The sequence below is a fragment of the Phoxinus phoxinus genome (assembly GCF_949152265.1).
Source record: "Phoxinus phoxinus genome assembly, chromosome: 11".
Classification (NCBI taxonomy): domain Eukaryota; kingdom Metazoa; phylum Chordata; class Actinopteri; order Cypriniformes; family Leuciscidae; genus Phoxinus; species Phoxinus phoxinus.
In genome coordinates, this window is record NC_136886.1 from 26,034,138 (window position 1) to 26,054,210 (window position 20,073).

At 39.2% G+C, this 20,073-nt stretch overlaps 2 protein-coding genes across 6 annotated transcripts in view; one reads left to right on the top strand and one right to left on the bottom strand.

The window, feature by feature from the left end:
* The window catches only part of agap1 (ArfGAP with GTPase domain, ankyrin repeat and PH domain 1), a 175,592-nt gene extending 167,211 nt beyond the window's left edge, over positions 1–8,381 (top strand). For all 5 annotated transcript variants that reach the window (XM_079629328.1, XM_079629329.1, XM_079629330.1 and 2 more), the window contains 2 exons: positions 3,864–4,119; positions 5,223–8,381. In XM_079629328.1, coding sequence (XP_079485454.1) covers positions 3,864–4,119; positions 5,223–5,429 — 463 coding nt within the window. In that variant the 3' untranslated portion in view covers positions 5,430–8,381. The remainder of the gene's footprint in view (positions 1–3,863; positions 4,120–5,222) is intronic.
* A 5,680-nt stretch (positions 8,382–14,061) lies between these two features.
* On the bottom strand, positions 14,062–17,253 carry gbx2 (gastrulation brain homeobox 2). The gene is made up of 2 exons (XM_079628789.1): positions 16,307–17,253; positions 14,062–15,220 (listed from the first exon to the last, which is right to left on the bottom strand). The coding sequence occupies exons 1-2, from the start codon at positions 16,806–16,808 to the stop codon at positions 14,703–14,705; spliced, it is 1,020 nt and encodes a 339-aa protein (XP_079484915.1). The 5' UTR covers positions 16,809–17,253; the 3' UTR covers positions 14,062–14,702.
* Positions 17,254–20,073: the final 2,820 nt, after the last annotated feature.

Genomic DNA, 20,073 nt, shown 5'->3' on the forward strand with positions numbered 1-20,073 from the left:
GCCCCTGACATCCATACAAGGCTAATTTGTAATCGGGGTGTCCGAGTTTAACCCTTTGAGACACACTTGAGTTCATCTTTCAAAGCCCATCATGGCTGTGGCTTCTTCTATTACAAGCAGTGGATAGACCATATCAACTTGGGATTAAACAAATTGGGCTGTTTTTATAACTTTAAGCATAATATTTAAATGTATTTTAATATTAATTTTTTTGTTTATTTTTGTTTAAAGATCAGATTCACACACTAGTGCAATGGTTCAAAACCTTTTTGACTCTAAAGCCTCCAATGTCCAAGACAATATTTGAAGGACCTCTCTAAGCTGAGATGTATCTCTGGTTACACATATTTAGGGCCCAAGAAGCACCAAGGTGCAATTTCCTCTTGGAATAGCTTTGTTTGTTATTATTTTTTGTGTGTTTGGGGCATTTTAATTAATATTGTGCTAATATAACTTAATTTGAATAATTTTAACACTTATTGGGGCCCCCATTGAAGTTAGCCAAGACCCCCTGTTTTTGAACCATTGTGTTGGTGGTTGATCTATATGGATTTTTTTAATGGCCAATGGACAATATAATTCCGTAATATATACATGAATAAAATTAAATGTAAATGGATGTTTATTCTAAAATGAATAATTTTTTTGATTTATTCACTTATTTTACACTAAATATTAATGAAAACTTTTACTTAAATTGTGTCAATATTATATTCAGAATATTTACTCAACATATTATAAAATACATTTCTGGTAGTTAACATTAACTTGAAAGATTGGCCTATTAACTCCTCTGTACATATGTAATTGGACAGAAATTAAAACTAGGTTGTGAGGTATACTGTCGTGGTCAGAATTATTGGCACCATTGGTAAATATGATCAAAGAAGGCTGTGAAAATAAATCTGCATTGTTTATCCTTTTAATTTTTCATTTAAAAAATAACATAAATCTAACCTTTCATTGAAGTAAAACTAATGAATGTGGGGGGAAATCACAATGAAATAAATGTTTTTCTCGAATACACGTTGGCCACAATTATTGGTACCGCTAGAAATTCTTAGTAAAATATATCTGTATGTATATTCCCCTTCATATTTACAATTTTAACACACACTATTGGTCTAGGAACATGAAATTATCCAGCCATGAGTTCCTGTTTAACAACAGTATAAATATGAGGTAACACAAAGACCAAAGAGGACGCGTGTATATTGTCTTGATGCACGGCGAGGAGGAGAGTTTGAGTGGCCTAAGATTCTCCAAAGGTCACAGCTGGAGAATTGCAGGAAATAGATGAGACTTATGGGTCAAGCGAGCCTTAAAAAAACAAAAAACATCACCTACATCACCACAAGTGGTTTAAGAGGGTTTCAAGAAAGACCTCTGGTCTTATCCAACTCCAGCATATTCAGTTGTCAGACACAACTGGAACTTTAAATGGGACCGGTTCTATGGTCAGATGGAACTTTTTTTAAAAAAAGCTTTTTCGCAGCAAACAGGTTTGGTGCACATAGGTATTAAAAAACGTGTGATTAAATATACTGCTGGATCTTTAATGTTGTGGGCCTATTTTTCTGCTGGAGGTTCTGGACATCTTGTTCAGATGGATAATATCATGGATTCTATAAAATACCAACAGATAAAAAATCAAAACCTGACTGCCTCTGCTAAAAATCTTATAATGGGCCGTGGTTTGATCCTTCACCTGGACGATGATCCAAAACAAACACCAAAATTGGTCACTGAGCACAAATTTAAGGTTCTGTAATTGCCATTACAGTCCCCTGACCTGAATCCTATAGAAACCTGAAGAGGAGAGTGTATCAACATGGACTTGGCAATTTGAATTGTATGGAGAAATGGTCTCTGATCTCTTGTCAGGTCTTCAAACGCATCAGGCATTATGGGAGAAAACTCTGAGCTCTTATCCTGGCGAAAGGAAGTTGCAAAAGTATTGAGAGAAATGGTGCCAATTATTGTGGCCAATGTGTATTAGAGAAAAACATTTTTATTTCATGAGATTTCCTCCCATTTTTATTTTTACTTCAATGAAAGATTCGATTTTTGTGATTTTTATTTTTTATAAAAGGTCAAAAGTATTAATGCAGATTTATTTTCACAGGGTCATATTTTCTAAGGGTACCTCAGAGGGTAGCTCTGACCAAGACTGTAGAAGTACAGTCCATTCAATATGTCGTACATTTGTGTGCCTGTTCCTGGAATTGTGTGTTGATCATTCAAATGAAACATTGAAAATTCATGTTCCCACAAATCCTACACTATACTTCTCCATAACAACGTAATTTTCATTTATATCTAATTAAAAGTGATTTCTGTTTGTCAAAACCTGAAAATGGAAATGACTCCATTGGTGTGTTGAGTCAGACTTTAGTCCTGACATCTCTAATCACCGCGTGTACACTTTGTTCCTGTCCAGATGCTCCTGGTGAGGAGGAATTGTGACAGTAGGATGTCTGTTCTTTAGTCTCATGGGTTTGGACTCCCCGATGGGCAACTGTGTTTTAGGGAACAGCTCAATATCCTCTGCCCAACTCCCTTCCCCTCCCCGGGGGTATCAGAACTCCCTCTTCCCCTCAGATAGGAGCTGAAGCTGAACTAATCCCGAGTTGTCTGAGAAAGGCTGTTGACTCTGTGGGGATTAACAGAGATTAAGTGCTATCATAGCACAGTTTGAGGAGGGGTGCTGTAAACGATCCAGCCATTTCTGATGGCCCTCTCCTGTTTGCGTTTGCTTGGTTAACTTGTCAAACACACACTCACAATCTTAAGGCCCCGATATACTGTATTCACGGCAAAGTTCTTTTTTTAGGTGTCAAAATAAGTTTGAAATTCCTTTGCAGTGGTTTACTGTTAGCGAACATCCCGATGCCACCCATGCTGCTGGAAGCGGCATTTAGATGAATATGTTAATATGTGATGCTCACTTTTTCTCTCAATGAACAATTAAACAAAACAGCAGTTAACAAAACAACGGATCATATTACCATTGATGTTTGCATGAACTGCAAATCGGCACTTCACTCAAGTCACGTCTTGTTTATTTATGTCACGTTATACAATAGATTGCTTTAAAGCAAATCGATTGAATCTATTACAAATTGAATAGTGTCGTTTTCAATTATAAGTAACTTCAATTCATCGCTATGTAGCGGTTCGTGTGCGTTGTGCGCATGGCATTTTTTGTAACTGCCCAGCTCTGTTGTTTAATTTAGTTTTATACATATGTTCTCATATCCATATATTTAGTTCTGTCACAAGTAATAATGTCAAGGTTTACTGGATTTTACACGATTCTTTGGTTCTTTTGTAGCGTGGGTTTGGTCGAAAAGTGTAATAAAAACAAACGTCGTCACGTGTGTACCTTACTACTTCTCACCGCTGCTTTCTGGTGGTTTAGAGAACACTGCGAGTCGGCCCCTGATGTTTCAAACAGTAGTGCGACGGCGAGCGCGCCAAGAATAAACGCCTCGTCCGTTTGGGGCGGAGCGTGCGCAGTTAGCGGAGGCAAAAGTATAAACAAGGCTTTACACACATACATTTACACAAACACACACAGCAACCATTCAAAATGTGGTTGCATTGTTTCTGTACTGCTCAGTATAATATTTTTCCTAGTGTATTAAAGTCTAGATGTGTAATGGAGATGTGAGTGCTAGTAAATGTTTGGCGCTGTGCTAGAAATGAAATCGAAAAGCAGTACACGAATCCCATCAAATTTTAAATGTCATTTGGAATGAGAGCCAGATCAAAACATGCCACCGGTGCGAACCGCGTGTTGACGGCCCCGCGTTAATTCAATCTTGAGCCTAACTGTAGATTCTGTGTGTGTGTTGTTTCAGAGAGGAACGCGAGCGCTGGATCAGGGCCAAATACGAGCAGAAGTTGTTTTTGGCATCGCTGGCGTGCACTGAGCTGTCTCTAGGACAGCAGCTACTGCGGGCCACAGCGGAGGAAGACCTGCGCTTCGTGGTCATACTGCTGGCCAACGGCTCCAGAGATGAGGTCAACGAAACCTGCGGGGAAGGTGACGGCCGGACAGCCCTGCACCTGGCCTGCCGCAAGGGGAATGTTGTGATCACGCAACTGCTCATATGGGTAAGAGCTACAGCACACACTCGGTTTATCACAGCCAACTACCGGCCAGGGTGTGTTTTGGAGCAAAGACCTTTTCACACCAAATGTGAAACCTAAAAGCTCAACGGATCACAAATGAATGGTCTTTCCACATGAATACATGAATATTCATCAGGCGCAGGTTGCACCACTCCTGTCTGATCTGTTTAACACTTCAGCAATTTCCACAGTAAGAAAATGGAACAAAATTTGTAATGATGGAATTAAGTCCATAAAATGTTTAATAATTAAATAATTATTGCAAGTTTTAATTAATTTTATTAATTCTGAAGAACATACAATTGTGTTTGAATGAGAGAAGTAAAGATAACTATTGCATAAATATACCTCTGACGGTAAGCCCATGAAAGCTCTATTCAAGAATTTTTACATATTTCTAGTGAAGACATTGAGTAATCTGCAGATTGAAGTGATTAATAACCGATAAGGATTTTTGAAAAACGGATTTTTCTTATTCTTAAAATGAATCTGTTTGAATTGGAACAAATCAAGACAAGATAAGCCATTCTGACAATATCGTCCTAATCAGACCAATTTGAATCATTTGGAGTCATACAAAAATTGTAATATTATTACATGCATTACCCAGGGGTACATTTAAAATGTAAGGAATATTTTCAAACAATAATTTCTGATGGACAAAATCAAGCCCCGCCCTAATCTTTTTCTTGTTCGAGAAGCGGTTTCACTCGGATATACATCACAATAGAGAAGAAAAGACTTACAACTTCTGTTTCATGACGACGTTAAAGTCTGTTTTCTAACACTGTTGTACTGACTTTCTCTTATCAGAGAGCTCAAATATAGTTTTAACTACATTCTTCAATAACGGTCTCTTTGTTCAAGGTGTTAAAACAGGGACCTTATTTAAATTATATAATAAGTAAAACAATAATTATAATATTAATAATAATAATAATTACAACGCATTTGTATGAAGGATATTAGTGGCAGGTGTTACACACAGCCAGGGACAGCAGAGGATTTTTCTGACTGCATTTGCTCTTAAAAAGTAAATCTTCAGGTGTTCTCTTGCTTAACTCTCTTCATCTGTCTCTCTGTAGTACGGCGTGGACATCATGGCACGGGATGCTCACGGCAATACGGCGTTGGCGTACGCACGGCAAGCTAACAGTCAGGAGTGTATGGACATCCTCCTTCAGTACGGCTGTCCTGACGAGCGTTACCCGCTCATGGCCACACCCAACCTGTCCCGCAGGAACAATAATCGCAATAACAGCTGCAGCAGCATGAACAGTGCAGTTATATGAGGAATAACACACACACACATGAACACATGAACACGCACTCCTCCTCCCTCTCTATACACACCTTCATATGTACAGCTCCACTGCATCAGAATCATGAAACTATAGCAGACTCAAGGGAATGATGATGATGATGATGATGAAGCATGAGAAGAGCTTCTGTGTTTGCACTCACGGCCTCCCTCTAATGAAACGATCCGCACCCTGACTCTACAATCTCTCTAGTTGGAAACGTTGTCATGGCAAGGTCTTGGCCAGTCGTGTCATCTCTTTTTTTTTGGGAGAGTGCCCTCGTCCAATGTCTCGCTGCATCGTGGAACAAAAATGAAAACAACCCTGGATTCTGCTTTTCTGACTGCGAAAGTTGAAGCTACCAAGTGCATGATGGGAGAATAGGGTGTGTATGTATTCGGTAACTGATGACACATCTTATCAGCCTCTTTTCTGTGGAGTCCAATAGGAAATGATGGGATGCTTTTACGCCGAATCTTCAAAATGACCGAGAAGTCCCAGAGAACTTCACTTGGTCACCATGCGTGTCTGGACTTTCATCTCACCACTTCGACACTGGTTTTTCTGTCTGTTCTCTCTCTCCCTCAGACTTTCTCTTTGCATCTGTTCTGACTCTAATTCAGTCAGTATGTCCATTATGTCTTCTTTTCTTCTTTATTTTAAAGGAATGTGAAAGGATGTAATGACATTTACAGAAAACTTGTACGTTTGAAGTTTGAATCTGACATGGTCTTTTAAACCTTTTTTTGTTTTAACATTGTTGAGTAGCATTTGTCTTAGTGCTCATTACTGGACCAACGGAGGATTCTTAAAAAGGTGTTTAAAGATTTATGTTTCTCAGACGTAAAAAGGGAATTACATTTTTTACTTTCACCAGCTTTTATTTAGCCAATTTTTAATCTTTCAACACGTCAAACTAGCCTTATATGTTGCCCAATGCCCATGTTCGTCATCAAAAAGAAATCCACCGCTATGCTTTTCCTCGTTTCAATGGACGTAATATATCACAGGTAGGTTGCTTCGTCTCTCAGCACAGACTATCATGAAATGCAGGACTCTTTTGTAACGCAATCTGCTCGTGGCGGCCGTTGCTTTCGTACAGTGGCGTGCCTCTCTCAGGTCATCTCTGTCTGTTGCTGTCCACACACTTTACACTGCAGAGTCCGAAACCTCATGTATCTCAGTGAAGAGAAGGGCTCTCTGGGTCTTCAATCCCAATCTGTACATACTTCTTCCTTCTCTTTCATTCTATTTTTTCTCTAAGTAGTGTACTATATTGAAAGTATTTGAAGAACCCCCCCTGACATAAGCCTTTATTATAATATTTTTACCAGCCCCTCTTCTTGTTTCAGTGCAGGTTTTGGTGTCTGAAAGTGTGCCTGTGAGTCGAGTTCCCTCTTTCTTCTCCCTATTTCTCTGAATTGTTCTTCAGAGGTTATTTTTCCTCCTCGCCTTTATCTTCTTCCTTTATTGTGTGTCAAGGAGTATTAAAGCAATACGAAGCCAAAATTCCGCCAGGTAATAATTCCTCGCCGCGTTCTTGAACGTCAGCCCAGCGGTCCGAGCTGCCATTGTTATTGAGAGATGTAAAGCCGATGTAAGACTCTGTCTCAGGTCGTATATCATTACAGAAGATCCCATGCAGGGTTTGATATTGACGTACTCCATAATATGATTTAATGGGCTTTGATCATTTAATCTCAGCTTCCATTGATTTTACTCTTCGCTAGGTAGTAGAAATGTGAAGGTACTTGGCTTGGGGTTGGAGATGTGAGAGGCTCTGTGTTGTAGAGTTGACATTCCGCAATACACACAACTGGAAAGTCTTCAAGCTTGTCGATAGACATTTTGGGAATATGTAGAGAAACTTAGATAGTTTAGACAACAGTGAGAGTTGAACAGCTTTAGTGAAGGATGTGAGGATGTAAACTATGAGAGAAATGTTGAGGTATGTTGATTTTCAGCTCAAGGGTGCAGTTTTCGCCTTGTATATAACGTAGCAGGCCTTTAGAGGCTTTACCACAATAACCATTATTTATGACTAAATGCACTACACAAACCCGATCACTTGTTGTGAAGATCCCACAATATAATGTCCACTTTGAATCCTTTCTGTGAAAACTGTTTTTCTTTATTTTCTTTTTGCATGAACGGATGTAAATGTTCTCTTCCTTGTGTAAATGTCTTTGTCTTCATAAAATGACTGTACCCCGACAGGTGACGCTAAAGAGTCTGCCATTTTAATATGAAAAAAAAAACCTTATGAACAACTTGTGAACCTTTTTTGTGTGTGTGTGTGTGTGTGTGTGTGTGTCAGTCCTCCCATTTCCTTCTTTTGTAATCCATCACTTTGAGCAAATCTTGTTTTTTGATCATCTGTCTATCTGTAACTGAATAAAGAAAGCATGAATGAGCAAAAGAGACACAAATCCAACCAATACCATGACAGCAACCGAAGGATCATGCCAGCCCTGCAGACAGTTGCGGGCTTTATCAGTGCGTTCCAAGTTGCTTGAACATATCCTCGTTTTTATTTCAGTTTCCATTCACCGGTCGTCACTTTGTGTAAATAGATGTACAAATGGAGAAACCCGTTGTGTTTGTTTACTTTGTTTTCGTTTGTGTTTGTTACCTCATTACATCAACAGTCTCCGTGTTACGTTCAAACCCAAGAGACCCGTTTAATTATTTATGAATATGCTAATCTGAAAGGGGAGGAGCTCTCTCACACTACTTGGGTTTTGCATTTGTTCCTTTATTCAGTCCATTGACATCACAACTATCATTCTGATTCGAATTATCGGTGTTGTATTTCTAATTATTATTGTTGTTATTATATTGAGTTTGTGTCAGCTGTACAGTACTGTGTTGAAAATTATACCTGATGCAGAGTCTTATACTGTAATGTCTCTTTTCAATAAAAAGCTTCTTAATATAATTTTCGATTTTGTACCCTTTTATAGTGTGTGTGTGTGTGTGTGTGTGTGTGTGTGTATATATATATGTATGTATATATGACTTGTATATAAGTGGTTGTTTTGATTTGAATAGGCAAATGCTTAAGAGTCTGTGATTGGATCATTATTGCAGTGATTATTATCTAGCATGTTATATGCAACAGTTACTCTAAACCTAATTGATGGAGTGTGTATCTTTTTATGTAGGAAGACACATATTGGCCATATTCCAGGATGACAATGTCAACATTCATCAGGCTCAAATTGTGAAAGAATGGTTGGGAGAAGAATCCTTTTCCAGACCTTAAATTCATTGAAAGTCTGTGCTGGATACACGCATACATTGATATTAAAATCAGTATATTAAGTGTTCTTTTCAGCATATGCTTCCAGACATACCGCTGACCCATAGGGCCGTAGAGTTTGATTCATCGCTCCACAGAATGGAATCCCAAAACTTTTGTGGCTTATATATGATTCTGAGCACTTTTCCCATGCTTTTGTGCCAGCAGTTGTGTACGTCTTGGAGTTCTGGCTTGGAAACCGTCTGAGTTTCATACGTGCCGTACTGCCCAAGTTGAAACCTCAGTGCCTGTGGCCACAAAGTCTTGCTGCAGGTCTTTTGCAGTCACTCAAGGGTTTTTCCGAGCCTATCTTCTCAGAAATCTGGTTACAGTCGTTGATAGCTTCATTTTTCTGCTCTAGGTAGTGTAACCACTGTTCCTTTAACTTTGAAACTTGCAAACTATGCTTCCAACGATGTCTCAAGGAACATTAAGTGCCTTTGCTATCTTTTTGTATCCTGTCCCATGTTTGTGAAGGGTGATATCTTCTCTTAACTTTTTGGACTGTTAACTTTAACGTTTGCCATATTTCTAACAAGCAGTCAATCGTGACGCTCAACAAAGCTAGCCAGTTCAGATATTTCATGTGTTCTAGCTCAAGCGCTCCTGGTGCAACTAATGAAGCCCTTGATTATTTCCATCAGGTGTTCATGAGATCTGTACTGTTGTGAGGGATTCTATCCAGGGGGTTGAATAATTTTGAGACTGCAGAAGTCATTAAAAGTTGCATTTTCAGTTGAATTTTGAGAATTTGTTGTGTTGAGCTATTTCAATTACTTTTGTTTGATTTGTTTATATATATATATATTGATATTGGAATTTACTTCACATATCTTAAATACAAATCAACTGTTTTAGGAAGTGTTGAGCTAATCGAAACACACGTGTATGTTTAGTGCTTCTCGCATGTCCGCAGCCCGAACGCCTAGTTTGGGTTTCTCAGCGGGTGCGATCCTCTCTCCGGCCTCCGCGGTGCAGATGAAGGCGTTAAAGCCGGGCCCTGCCGACTCACTGTGTCTCTAATGAGATAAAGATCCTCTAATCCCCTTCTCATCCTTTCCCTCGCAGGAAGAGAGCCGCTGCTCCACAAAGCATCCAAGGAGGGGATGCGGGGCTTGAATCTGCCCCCTGACCGGGAGGACAAAAGAGGCCTCCGCGGCCCAGGAAAACAGATGTAATTAAAGAGATTAGACAAGGCAGAGAGGGAGAAAAGAGCAATCTACAGAAAGAGGAAATGTTTCGTGGTTGAGAGGGGAAGTAGGAGCGTGATTATGAGTGACTGACAGGAAGTGTGTTTGTTTTCTTTTCACAAACATTTGCAGCTTGTAAGCTGTTGAAGGTTGACGGGCTAAAGGAGCCATGGGAAATGAATCCTTAAAATGTCAGTGGTGGTCCAGAACCACAAAACCCTGAAGCATCTTGCCCAGATCTAGTGTGATCATCTCTCATCATAAATCAGTTCCACTTAGAAATCCAATGAGGCACAGCACTGGTTCAGTGCATTAACAGAGCTGTTCATCTATCATGATATGTGTGTGTGTGTGTGTCCCTCTCACACACACACAATAATGGCATTAGAAATGCTAGAGAAGCCCTGAAATGAGGCGTGAGCTGCACCATCATGTTGTGATGATAATCCAAATGTTCAGAGAGAAAGCGCTGGAAAATCACACTCTCTAGTCCTGCCGTACAGTGTTGTAATGCGCTCTGTTTTAACTGCTGTAACTCAGTGTCTTATCTTTGATGTAATCCCATATTTCTCTGCTACAAATTATAGTTAATAAATCTACTACTCGTGCTTAAATTGTGTGAATTAATGTCAAGTGCAAAGAGCGCTGTGCTTCATCATCAGTTCCGAGGTGGGGCGAAACACTAATAGAAAACATGGACGTTTTAAAATGCATGCATAAATTCAAACTGTCATAACCATCATCACCCCATCTTCATTTTACTGTAAACACTTTCCTTCTAAATGGCCAATTATAGGAAATTCAATGAAAATAGCAAATAAAATCAGTGCATAAAACACAAGGTGTGTGTGTGGGGTCCTGGTTAACCCCATGTTATGGGGACAAAATGTTCCCACAAAGATGGCAATATCTGAAATCTTTGTTCTTGTGTGGACATTTTTTGGTCCCCATGAGGAAAACAGCTTATAAATCTAAACGCTGGTGACTTTTGGAAAATGTAAAAATGCTGAAAGTTTTCTGATGTGTACAGTAGGTTTAGGGTTTAGTTTAGTGATGGGTAGTTTTAGGGTCAGGGGATAGAATATACAGTTTGTGTAGTATAAAAATCATTGTCCATGGAATGCCCCTTTAAAACATGAAGTGTGTGTGGTGTGTGTGTGTGTTTTGTTTAACCTACATTTAGAGGACCAAATGTCCCCACAAAGAGTAAAAAAGTTAAGATTTTGACAATGTGGGACCATTTGGAAAAAAACATAAATCATACTAAGTGAATCATACCAGTTTTATGTTTTTTTTTATGTAAAAATGCAGAAAGTTTTCTGTGAAGGGAGGTTTAGTGTCAGGGGATTGTGTGTGTGTGTGTGTGTGTGTGTGTGTGTGTGTGTGTGTGTGTGTGTGTTAGTCTCTCGCAATTGTCAAATGTAGCCTACTTGTCCTGTAAAATGCCAAAGTATTCGTTCTTTTTTTTCTTTTTTCTTTTTCTTTTTTCTTTTTTTGGCCAGGCCATGAAAACTTTAAAAAAATTTATTTAGTATATAATTTGTTAAGTTGAACAAGAATCGGATGACACCTGTTCTGTCATTTAACATGCATTAATATGATATGTGTGAATGATTTGTAAGTGATTTCATCCCTGTAGCTCTTTTCAAATTGGTTAAACTGGTGTTATTATTACTCACCCGCTCTCATTTACATACACAAACTGACTGCTTGATGCTCATTGAAAAAAACATGCTTAATAATTAATAGCAGTTATGATTGTTACTATAAAATCATAATATTGGAATTTTTCTGTGTCCGCCTAATTAGATCTATTAGAAAAATCTCAACTTAAAAGGGAAAATCAGCAACTAACTATTGCTTTGTTGTGATAAATCTCACATAAAGCACTAACATATTTTGTGCTTAATACCGGTAAAAGATTGAATAACATTTAATAAATTAGATATTTTTTTGTATGTAGGTGCGTTTGTCAATATGCAGATCTATAAATGAAAAACATCTTTAACTAATCTTAATCTCTCATCATGATTACAATTATGTTGGTCATAATTTAAAAAGGTTTTATTGAATAAAAAACTGTTTCAAATTACTTTGAGTAATGTTTCATGTTACAAAACTTAACAAAAAATAAATCAAATGTGTCTGTCATTCTCTCATTGGTGTTATCTTTGTTGTTGACAGAAACTTCCAGCATATGTGTGTGTTTCAGTGCTCTCACTGTTGTGCAGCCAGTGCTCTCCGTCAGGATTAATCATGAGGTTCATTTGACGCTGTTAATTTAGTGCAGGAGGGACAAGCTGGAGTGAAGAGCTGCGGCCCGAGCCGATCCCCGCGGGCCCATTTATCTGTCAGACACCACGGACAGCCTTGATTACAATTTGCACAAAAATTCATTAGAGTTTAGGTAATTGTCAGATCTCACTTTCACTCTCTCTAATCACGGTTCCTTATGAAATGTCTTTCTGCAGTTTTCATGTCAATGGATATGAAAGCATTGTCTATTTTCCAACATCATTCAGACCAGCACTTTTCAATTGTCTACACTGTGTGTGTGTGTGTGTGTGTGTGTGTGTGTGTGTGTGTGTGTGTGTGTGTGTGTGTGTGTGTGTGTGTGTGTGTGTGTGTGTGTGTGTGTGTGTGTGTGTGTGTGTGTGTGTGTGTGTGTGTGTGTGTGTGTCAGTGATGATGAGGCACTGATGATGTCTGATCTATTGCGATGCTCAGGACTTGCACTTGCATACAACAATAAATCTACTACCAACAATAATTCAATTTCTCTAGGAAGAAAAATTTGAATTCCAGTTTAATTATGAAACTTGAGTCTATTAACCACTGCAGTCATAATAACTTTTTGTTTCATGTTACATTTTTCATGTTACTCTCTATATAGAAAGGTACATACTGATTACTACAAAAAAAGTACTTAATGTGTAATGATTTTGCGCAGCAGACTGTAATTAAACTGTTTTTGTTATTATTAAAGTAATCAGTTATAATTTTGTTTTGTCAGTTGTAATCAGTTTTCTTATTTACCAAGTACTAATTTCTACTTGATATAAAAAAATACACATATATATATTTAAAACGTATAATAATAGGGTAAATAAATGTTTTCTAAATTAATTAATAATTTTATAAATCATAAATAAAATAATACATATCACAAATTCTACTTATATTAATTATATATCAATAAATTATGTTCTTAAATTACTGTAATGAATGTGTAAAGTTTGGTGAAAATAACAGGGCTGTAGAATTTAAGTTTGCTGTAAAAAAACAAAAAAACAACAAAAAAAACTCGTAATTAATCTGTCGAAATTGGAAACTAATATGAACCCCAGGTTTACGTTTGTTGAGAGAATGATGTATATTTTGACACGCCTCAATGCAGACACAAATGCAAAATTATATAGCTAACAGTATATGGTCATATTGATGAATAAAGTATTAAAATTGGTGTACTATTTTTAAAAAGAGGTTTGAATTGGCCTATGAGCAATTTGTCGAAATGAGTAAGGGAAAAAAATATGAACATAATATATAGAAATGTCAAGAGCCGCGAGGTTTAAATCGTTGTATTATGATCAATTGCATATACAGCAGAGGCTGTTTGCGAAATTATTTTTGATTTACATTTGCGTCTCAATCTTTCCCGACGTGCCCCGTGTGTGACGAATAGGCTCGTTACTTTTCGTCGTATAAAATGTGGCAGGTCAACGCCGGCCGGAGATCAAGGCTGACACGAGGCTGTGTCTCTCATCATGACCCTGAAATCTATTCATGAACCACACCCTCCTGTCACAACACCCGACTCACACATGACGAGGTTAGATGATTTCAGATCTTCTGTGCTAACAGAGCAGAGACTGCGCGGAACACATGCGCAAGCGGAAGTCCGTTCAAATAACATTATTAGCAGTAAGTATTATTAACTTATGTTTAAAATAGAGCTACAAATTATAAAGAAAAAATAATAAAGACAAAAGTTACACAAATAATGATAATGTAAAGAAACAAGTCTAGCCCACTCAATGTATTTGAATTGATGATGTAGTTTAGGTTATTTCCCCCTCACGCGCACTTCAGTGAACTTACGTGTTGCTTAAAAAAAAAAGACAATTTTTTTAAACAATTATTTATGGTCCAGCTTTAATCCACACAATATTCTGAAGTCAGTAAACTCATGAAACGTTAGCAAGTTTTTTTCTTCTTCTCACAATATTAAATAAATTAGCAACGTGCCCGTGACGTCTGAAAAGGTTACAGAAAAAGGGAAATGAATGCAAGAAACAAAAATTTAAATAAAGGCTATTTACCATAAAAAAATAAAAAGCACATATTTAACAGGTTGTTTTATAAATTCGAGGGAATGGTGTTAATTTTACTATTAATTGAATTATATAGTGTTCTTCAGCAGAGACCAGAAGTGCTCCTTTTAGGATAATATTCATCTCTGCGAAAAACACGTGAACTAGACAGTCACACAAAACTAAACATAAAACTGATTAAGTTTTTAAATACATGGAAATTCAAGAACTAAAATGTGTTCGTGATTTGGTCCAAAGTTGGAAATAAAACAGCAGTTTCTCCCTCCCAGTAGTTTTGAACATTTTCGTTCAAACTGAGTCTGTTGCTTTCTTTTTCCCCCCGTTTGCACAACTCTGTAGTTTAAACGAAAACTATATATATATGTTGCGTGTCCTGGGTTCCTCAAGAACAGTTTGGTTATATTTCGATTTCTCAGAATTGTCTTGGTCCTCTGGTGTATCAAGGTCTGGCCTGTTCTAACTGTTGGTGTTGGCTGCGTATTGCAAACCGACTAACATGCACCGGAATGGGCACCACAATTTTCGGGTTTCTGGAGGGCTCTCCGGTTTTGGAGTTCACGTTTCCCGCTTTGACACGTTTCCACTTGGCCCTCCGGTTCTGAAACCAGATCTTGACTTGCACCTCGCTGAGCTTTAAGGCATGGGCGATCTGTGAGCGTTCTGTGAGGGATAGGTATTTCTTACAGTGAAACTCCTTTTCCAGTTCTAAGAGCTGCTCGCTCGTAAAAGCCGTCCTCCTTCTCCGATTTTTCCCGGTGGACGTGGTGTTTCCCGCCCCATTCCCACCGTGGACGCCGTCGTCCAGTCCCCCGTTGCCGTCTCCGTCTTCCTTCTGACACATCGCGTTCCCGGGCCCGTTGTCGTCGGAGCTGTAATCTAAATCACTGTCCATGGAGAAGCTCTCATCTTTCCTGTGACACTCATCCTCCTTCGCGTCTTCTTTGCTGTGACCTCGCACTATGGGAATGAAATAATAGCAGAGTTACTTTAAGAACTGTTATCAGAAGAAAACATCTAAATGTAAGCATCTGCTGTCAGGTCATTTGTGTTTTTAGTTTTGACTAGTGTGGCCGGGGAAACAAGTTGTGTGTTTTCATAAGAATCTGACCTAGTCTTGTCTCGCAACACATTCTTCCTGTTTATTGCTGCCACTTTTACGCGCAATTACGCACGGTGATGGATCTCTTAGGAAAGTAGTTTGCACACCTCAAAACAAACCGGTCTAAAAGTTTTCCCCCTTCTGCATCTCTTGAGATCATTTGGCTTTTTTAAAACATGGATTATTTTACAAACACCATATTTTTTCATCATTTCAGATTTCAATATCAAATTGTCCCTTCAGCTAATGTCCTTTTTCTTTACGTTGCGGTTGCAGACACGGTAGGCTATAATACAATAATGCGGGACTACATTTATTTAACTCTGCCTACATATAAATGATCCAGGCGACAGTGAATTTTGCTTACAGTTTTATGGACATTTAAACACCGCTGGCCCTCCGATCCCTCAATTAAAATGAGCTAATTTAGTCCTTGATGGCAGCTCGGCCTCAGGCACTATTCCCTGGAAAACTTGATTTGGGCCTTTAATTCACGTGTGTGTCACTGAAATCCCACAATCATGACATTTTATTTCCGGGAGATTTTATATAATTATTTCCGTCCCACATTTCTCGTTGCAACTCGGTAAACTGAATTTTAAGTGACAAATTTTATTTTAGCGTATAGGCCTAAAGCAGACACACAATTCGTTTCTTAGAAAGCAGTAAGAACAAAACGTATGACATTGGAATGATAAATATTTATTATTATTATTATTATTATTTATTTTTTTTACATTTTAAAATTTGAGAACATAAGAATCAGTAACAGCTATGAGTCTGTTTTACTTTTATTGAACATGCATGGCATGATCAGATTTGCTCTTCAAACATTATTTTTTATAGACTTCTCAAAACAATAAGGACTTTGTTCAATGCAAACCTATTCACAACAATGCACCTTCTGAAAGTGTGAGGAGTTCTGAAGGCTGGCTTTATCTCACCTGTAGAGGTGTGCGAGTCGTGGAATGATGGAAGGGTCGTTGAATCTTTCGTTGGGAACGTTTTCCCATCCTCTCCATCCAAACGGATATCCTGAGATTTCTCAAACATGGCGTGAATGGACTGAGAGCTCAGCTTCCTCGCCGCGTCCTGGTGCTGCTGAGACGGCGAGCTGGAGAAGCCGCCGGGTAACGTGGCCATTAGCGTGGATGTGAGCGCCATGCCCTGCGCCAGACTGGAGCAGAACCCGCTGGGTAAGCCCGGGATCGGGTGGTGCGGATGGGTCGCGGGGAGCGCGCTCTGAGGAAGAGTTGGAGGAGGTGGCGGTGGCGGAGGAGGTAGCACCACTGACCGGTAGGGCATAAACATGGGATAGCCCGTGTACACGAAATGTCCCGGACTGGGCTGCGGTGGACCTCCGATGAGCGAGTCAATGCTGAATGCAGTAGTGCTTCCCACCGGACGCTGCATCATCATGAACGGTGTACTGTAAGCTGCACTCATATGATCGTGTATGGCTAGTTTATAAAGTCCTGAAGTCTGTGGGAGCAGCTGTCTCCCTGTGCGTCTCAGATGAGGATCTCACTGCCGGACAGTGTCATACACTGACACTCTCTGATGTTTTGGTAATCCTGCGAATGTCTCTCTGCATGCGCGTAAAACCGTTGCATCTGTTTCGACTTAGTTCAGTGCCAAGCTGATTTTTTTCGTTGTAAGAATAGAGCGAGACGAGTGCATTAAAACACAAACAAACGACGCAAATCCCTTGCTGAGAAATGTCTGGGCGAGAAGAAGGTCGAGCATCTCAGATGAGCTTTATCGTCCTCCCTTGAGTTATTTCAGCGTCCTTGTCCCTTCTGCTTGGCCGCTTTTCATTCCGACCTGATGGAAGTCACAATAAATTGCTCCTCGCACTCGCAGTATCAGCTGTGATCATCTACTGAAGTGTGAGTTTGAATTACGCTCCTTCGGTTTAAGCGTCTCCACCATGCGCTCTGGCCACGCCCACCGTTACTCTGCGCTTGCCATTGGTCCAGTTTCATCCGTTTATGTGGAACTGTCCTGACGCGCCTGAGCCGCGAGCGCTGGCTGCTGTCTCTTAAATTAGAACGTCACTAACACAGTCTCACATTCCAAAACAGTCAAAACAAGGATCATGTGAGATGTGATCTGATGTGTATTGTGGCATCTAATGGTCCTGCTGAATTTTTTTTTTTTGTATTGAAGTTAATGAAAACCCATCCTGTTGGCCACAGTGCATGCATATTCTGAGATGTAATTTTGTAAATGTAAAATAAATATTTTACCGTTCCAGGGGCCCCTAGAATCGTCACCACCTTTCGCCCCGCTATAGGACTAACCCTGCAGATGAGACTGACTTTGGCCAATGACATGAGACTCTGCCCTTTATAGCAGTCAGTCATTTCAGACACCTTATGATCTGCGAATCAGCAGTTAATAACCCTCATTCGCACATACACTGTGTTATTTACATCCGTAAACAATCTGCTCTAGTGAAGTATAAAAAAAAACCTATAGGCTAATTCTCTGACGTTTCTTCAGATAAAGCTTTCATGTTAAATCATGCGCCAGTAGGCAGGCACAATTCCAAAACCCTGAATAATAATAATAATAAAAAAAAACAATAATGAAATTGTCAATGTTTAATGGGGGAGGGGGATTAAATAATGAATTATTCAGTGGAATCGCTGATCAATAAACGTGTCTCCATATTTGTAAAATCTTTGCCCATGTGAGCATCATTTGGTCCACATAATTAAAAGGAATGCGCCCGTTTTCTCCGTTCACGCTGGTGATTAGTCCTAATCTTTGGGGACATTCGTGCACCCTAAAAACCTTGACCCGCGCCCCCACCTCTGCCTCCATGCCAAATCAAGGGCAATCCCCTCACCCCCTCCCCAGGGTCACAAGGACACGGTCTCATTAAAGACAGGCTGATCCGCAACTGCAATGCAGACATTAAATAGCAGTATTTTTCAATTAACGCTGACAAATTCAATCAAAATTCCATAGATTAGGATGAAATGAGGCATGGGTCATTTACAAGGGGATTTAATTGCACCACCATTAGACAAATAGTACAGCAGTCACCGTTCCATTATCAATCATGTGAAGGCATCAATAGTACAGGGAGAGGATGGGGGATGGGGGGTGCTTTCTAATACGCCGCACCGCAGAGCAGCTAATAAATACCCTCTTTTGTACTTATAAATTATCCAGTTTAATTAACAACATGGATTATGATTGGAATATGATTTAATTAAACCTTTCCTGCATGGTGGAGTGCAGAATCATCCATTATGTAGAAGCGAAGGGGAGCGTTACCGTGGGCTAAATTAAGAAAGGCCCAGAAACACTGACAGACCCCGAAGACCTTCTGAACGGGACAATAACTGCAGATAACATGCAGAGGAGTCCTGTGTTTTAAACAGGAGGCCCGATACATGGTTTTAATTGTGTGTATAGCATAGCGCACTGGCGGAGGCCCGGAGAAAATGCCCGCTTCGAAGAAAGGTTTACTCAGTGGGCAAACCAATTAAAGACCTCTTATTGCTACTCGCTGCAGTTTTGCAGGGGAAATGGATTTTGAAATGTTGCCTGCAGCATTTGACCATTCAACATTATTTAGTTACTGTGTCTCAGGCTCAACCTTTTCATCAAGATCCAAATGTCAGCTATAATTTATTCGGCACAGTTCGCTTCTCCCAATGAAAACATGAGTCGCTGTTTCCCTCTCTCTGATCCAGTCGCATTAGGAAAGGGCATAGGCTCACTTTCATATATATGTTTAATTTGCTCTCAAATTGTTTTGGTCATAGACAAACGGCTATTAAAAGCCTGACCTTCGATTTCAAATTATGAGATCTATTTGAAATCAATTGATTAACCTTTAAATGATCCCCTGATGATAGCAGATCAGAGCTGTTCAAGGTCTGGTCATGCGTGACTGGTGGGGAGTGCTGGTTCTCCCCGAGGCTCGGGACTAAGCACAAAGATTGATCTATCTCAGTCAACCAGTCCTCAGGGCTCCACACTATACCAGTCAATAACCACTGAGTTAAGGCTGCTCTGTATCCTTACACTCACCGCAAAAGGAGACATGGGCCTACTGATAGGTTACAACAAGAACTTGAGAAAGTACATGATAATTTTTTTTATGTTTATGGAGAAGTATAATTTGTTAATAAGGAATAGCACAATATTTAAATGCAAAGTTAATTCATAACCACTTTAGCAACTCCAACAGTTTTCTGTTCATCATGTGTGTCATCTCACGTATTTTCATTGTTGCTATTTCCCTAATGACTGCAATGTGAGCACACTCTGCACATCCTCCACAACAGATCTATTTCTTTCCAATTATAGAAAACAATCCGTTGCACTACAGGTATTTTGCATTTGCCTCTTTTGCCTCAAACTGGCATTGCGGTTTTGATGATTTATTTTGGCAGCAGTGAATCATTTAGTCCCTTTAACTGAGCCTTTTACACCAAATTGTATCCTAACACCATGTTTAAAAGTTACTGAAAAATGGATCTCACTAAAACAAAATTTAAAAATCATCGTAAACACTTTTCTCAAAATATCTTATTAGCTACATATACAACTATAAAGATCAAATGAAGCTCGTCATTGTGCACAATGCCGTCGTGGATCAGGAAACTCTTGCAGTGCATTGAGACGAACAGGTGTTTACCCGTGTGCAAAAGAAGTAGCATATAAAAAATATACTATAAAGTAATCCTTA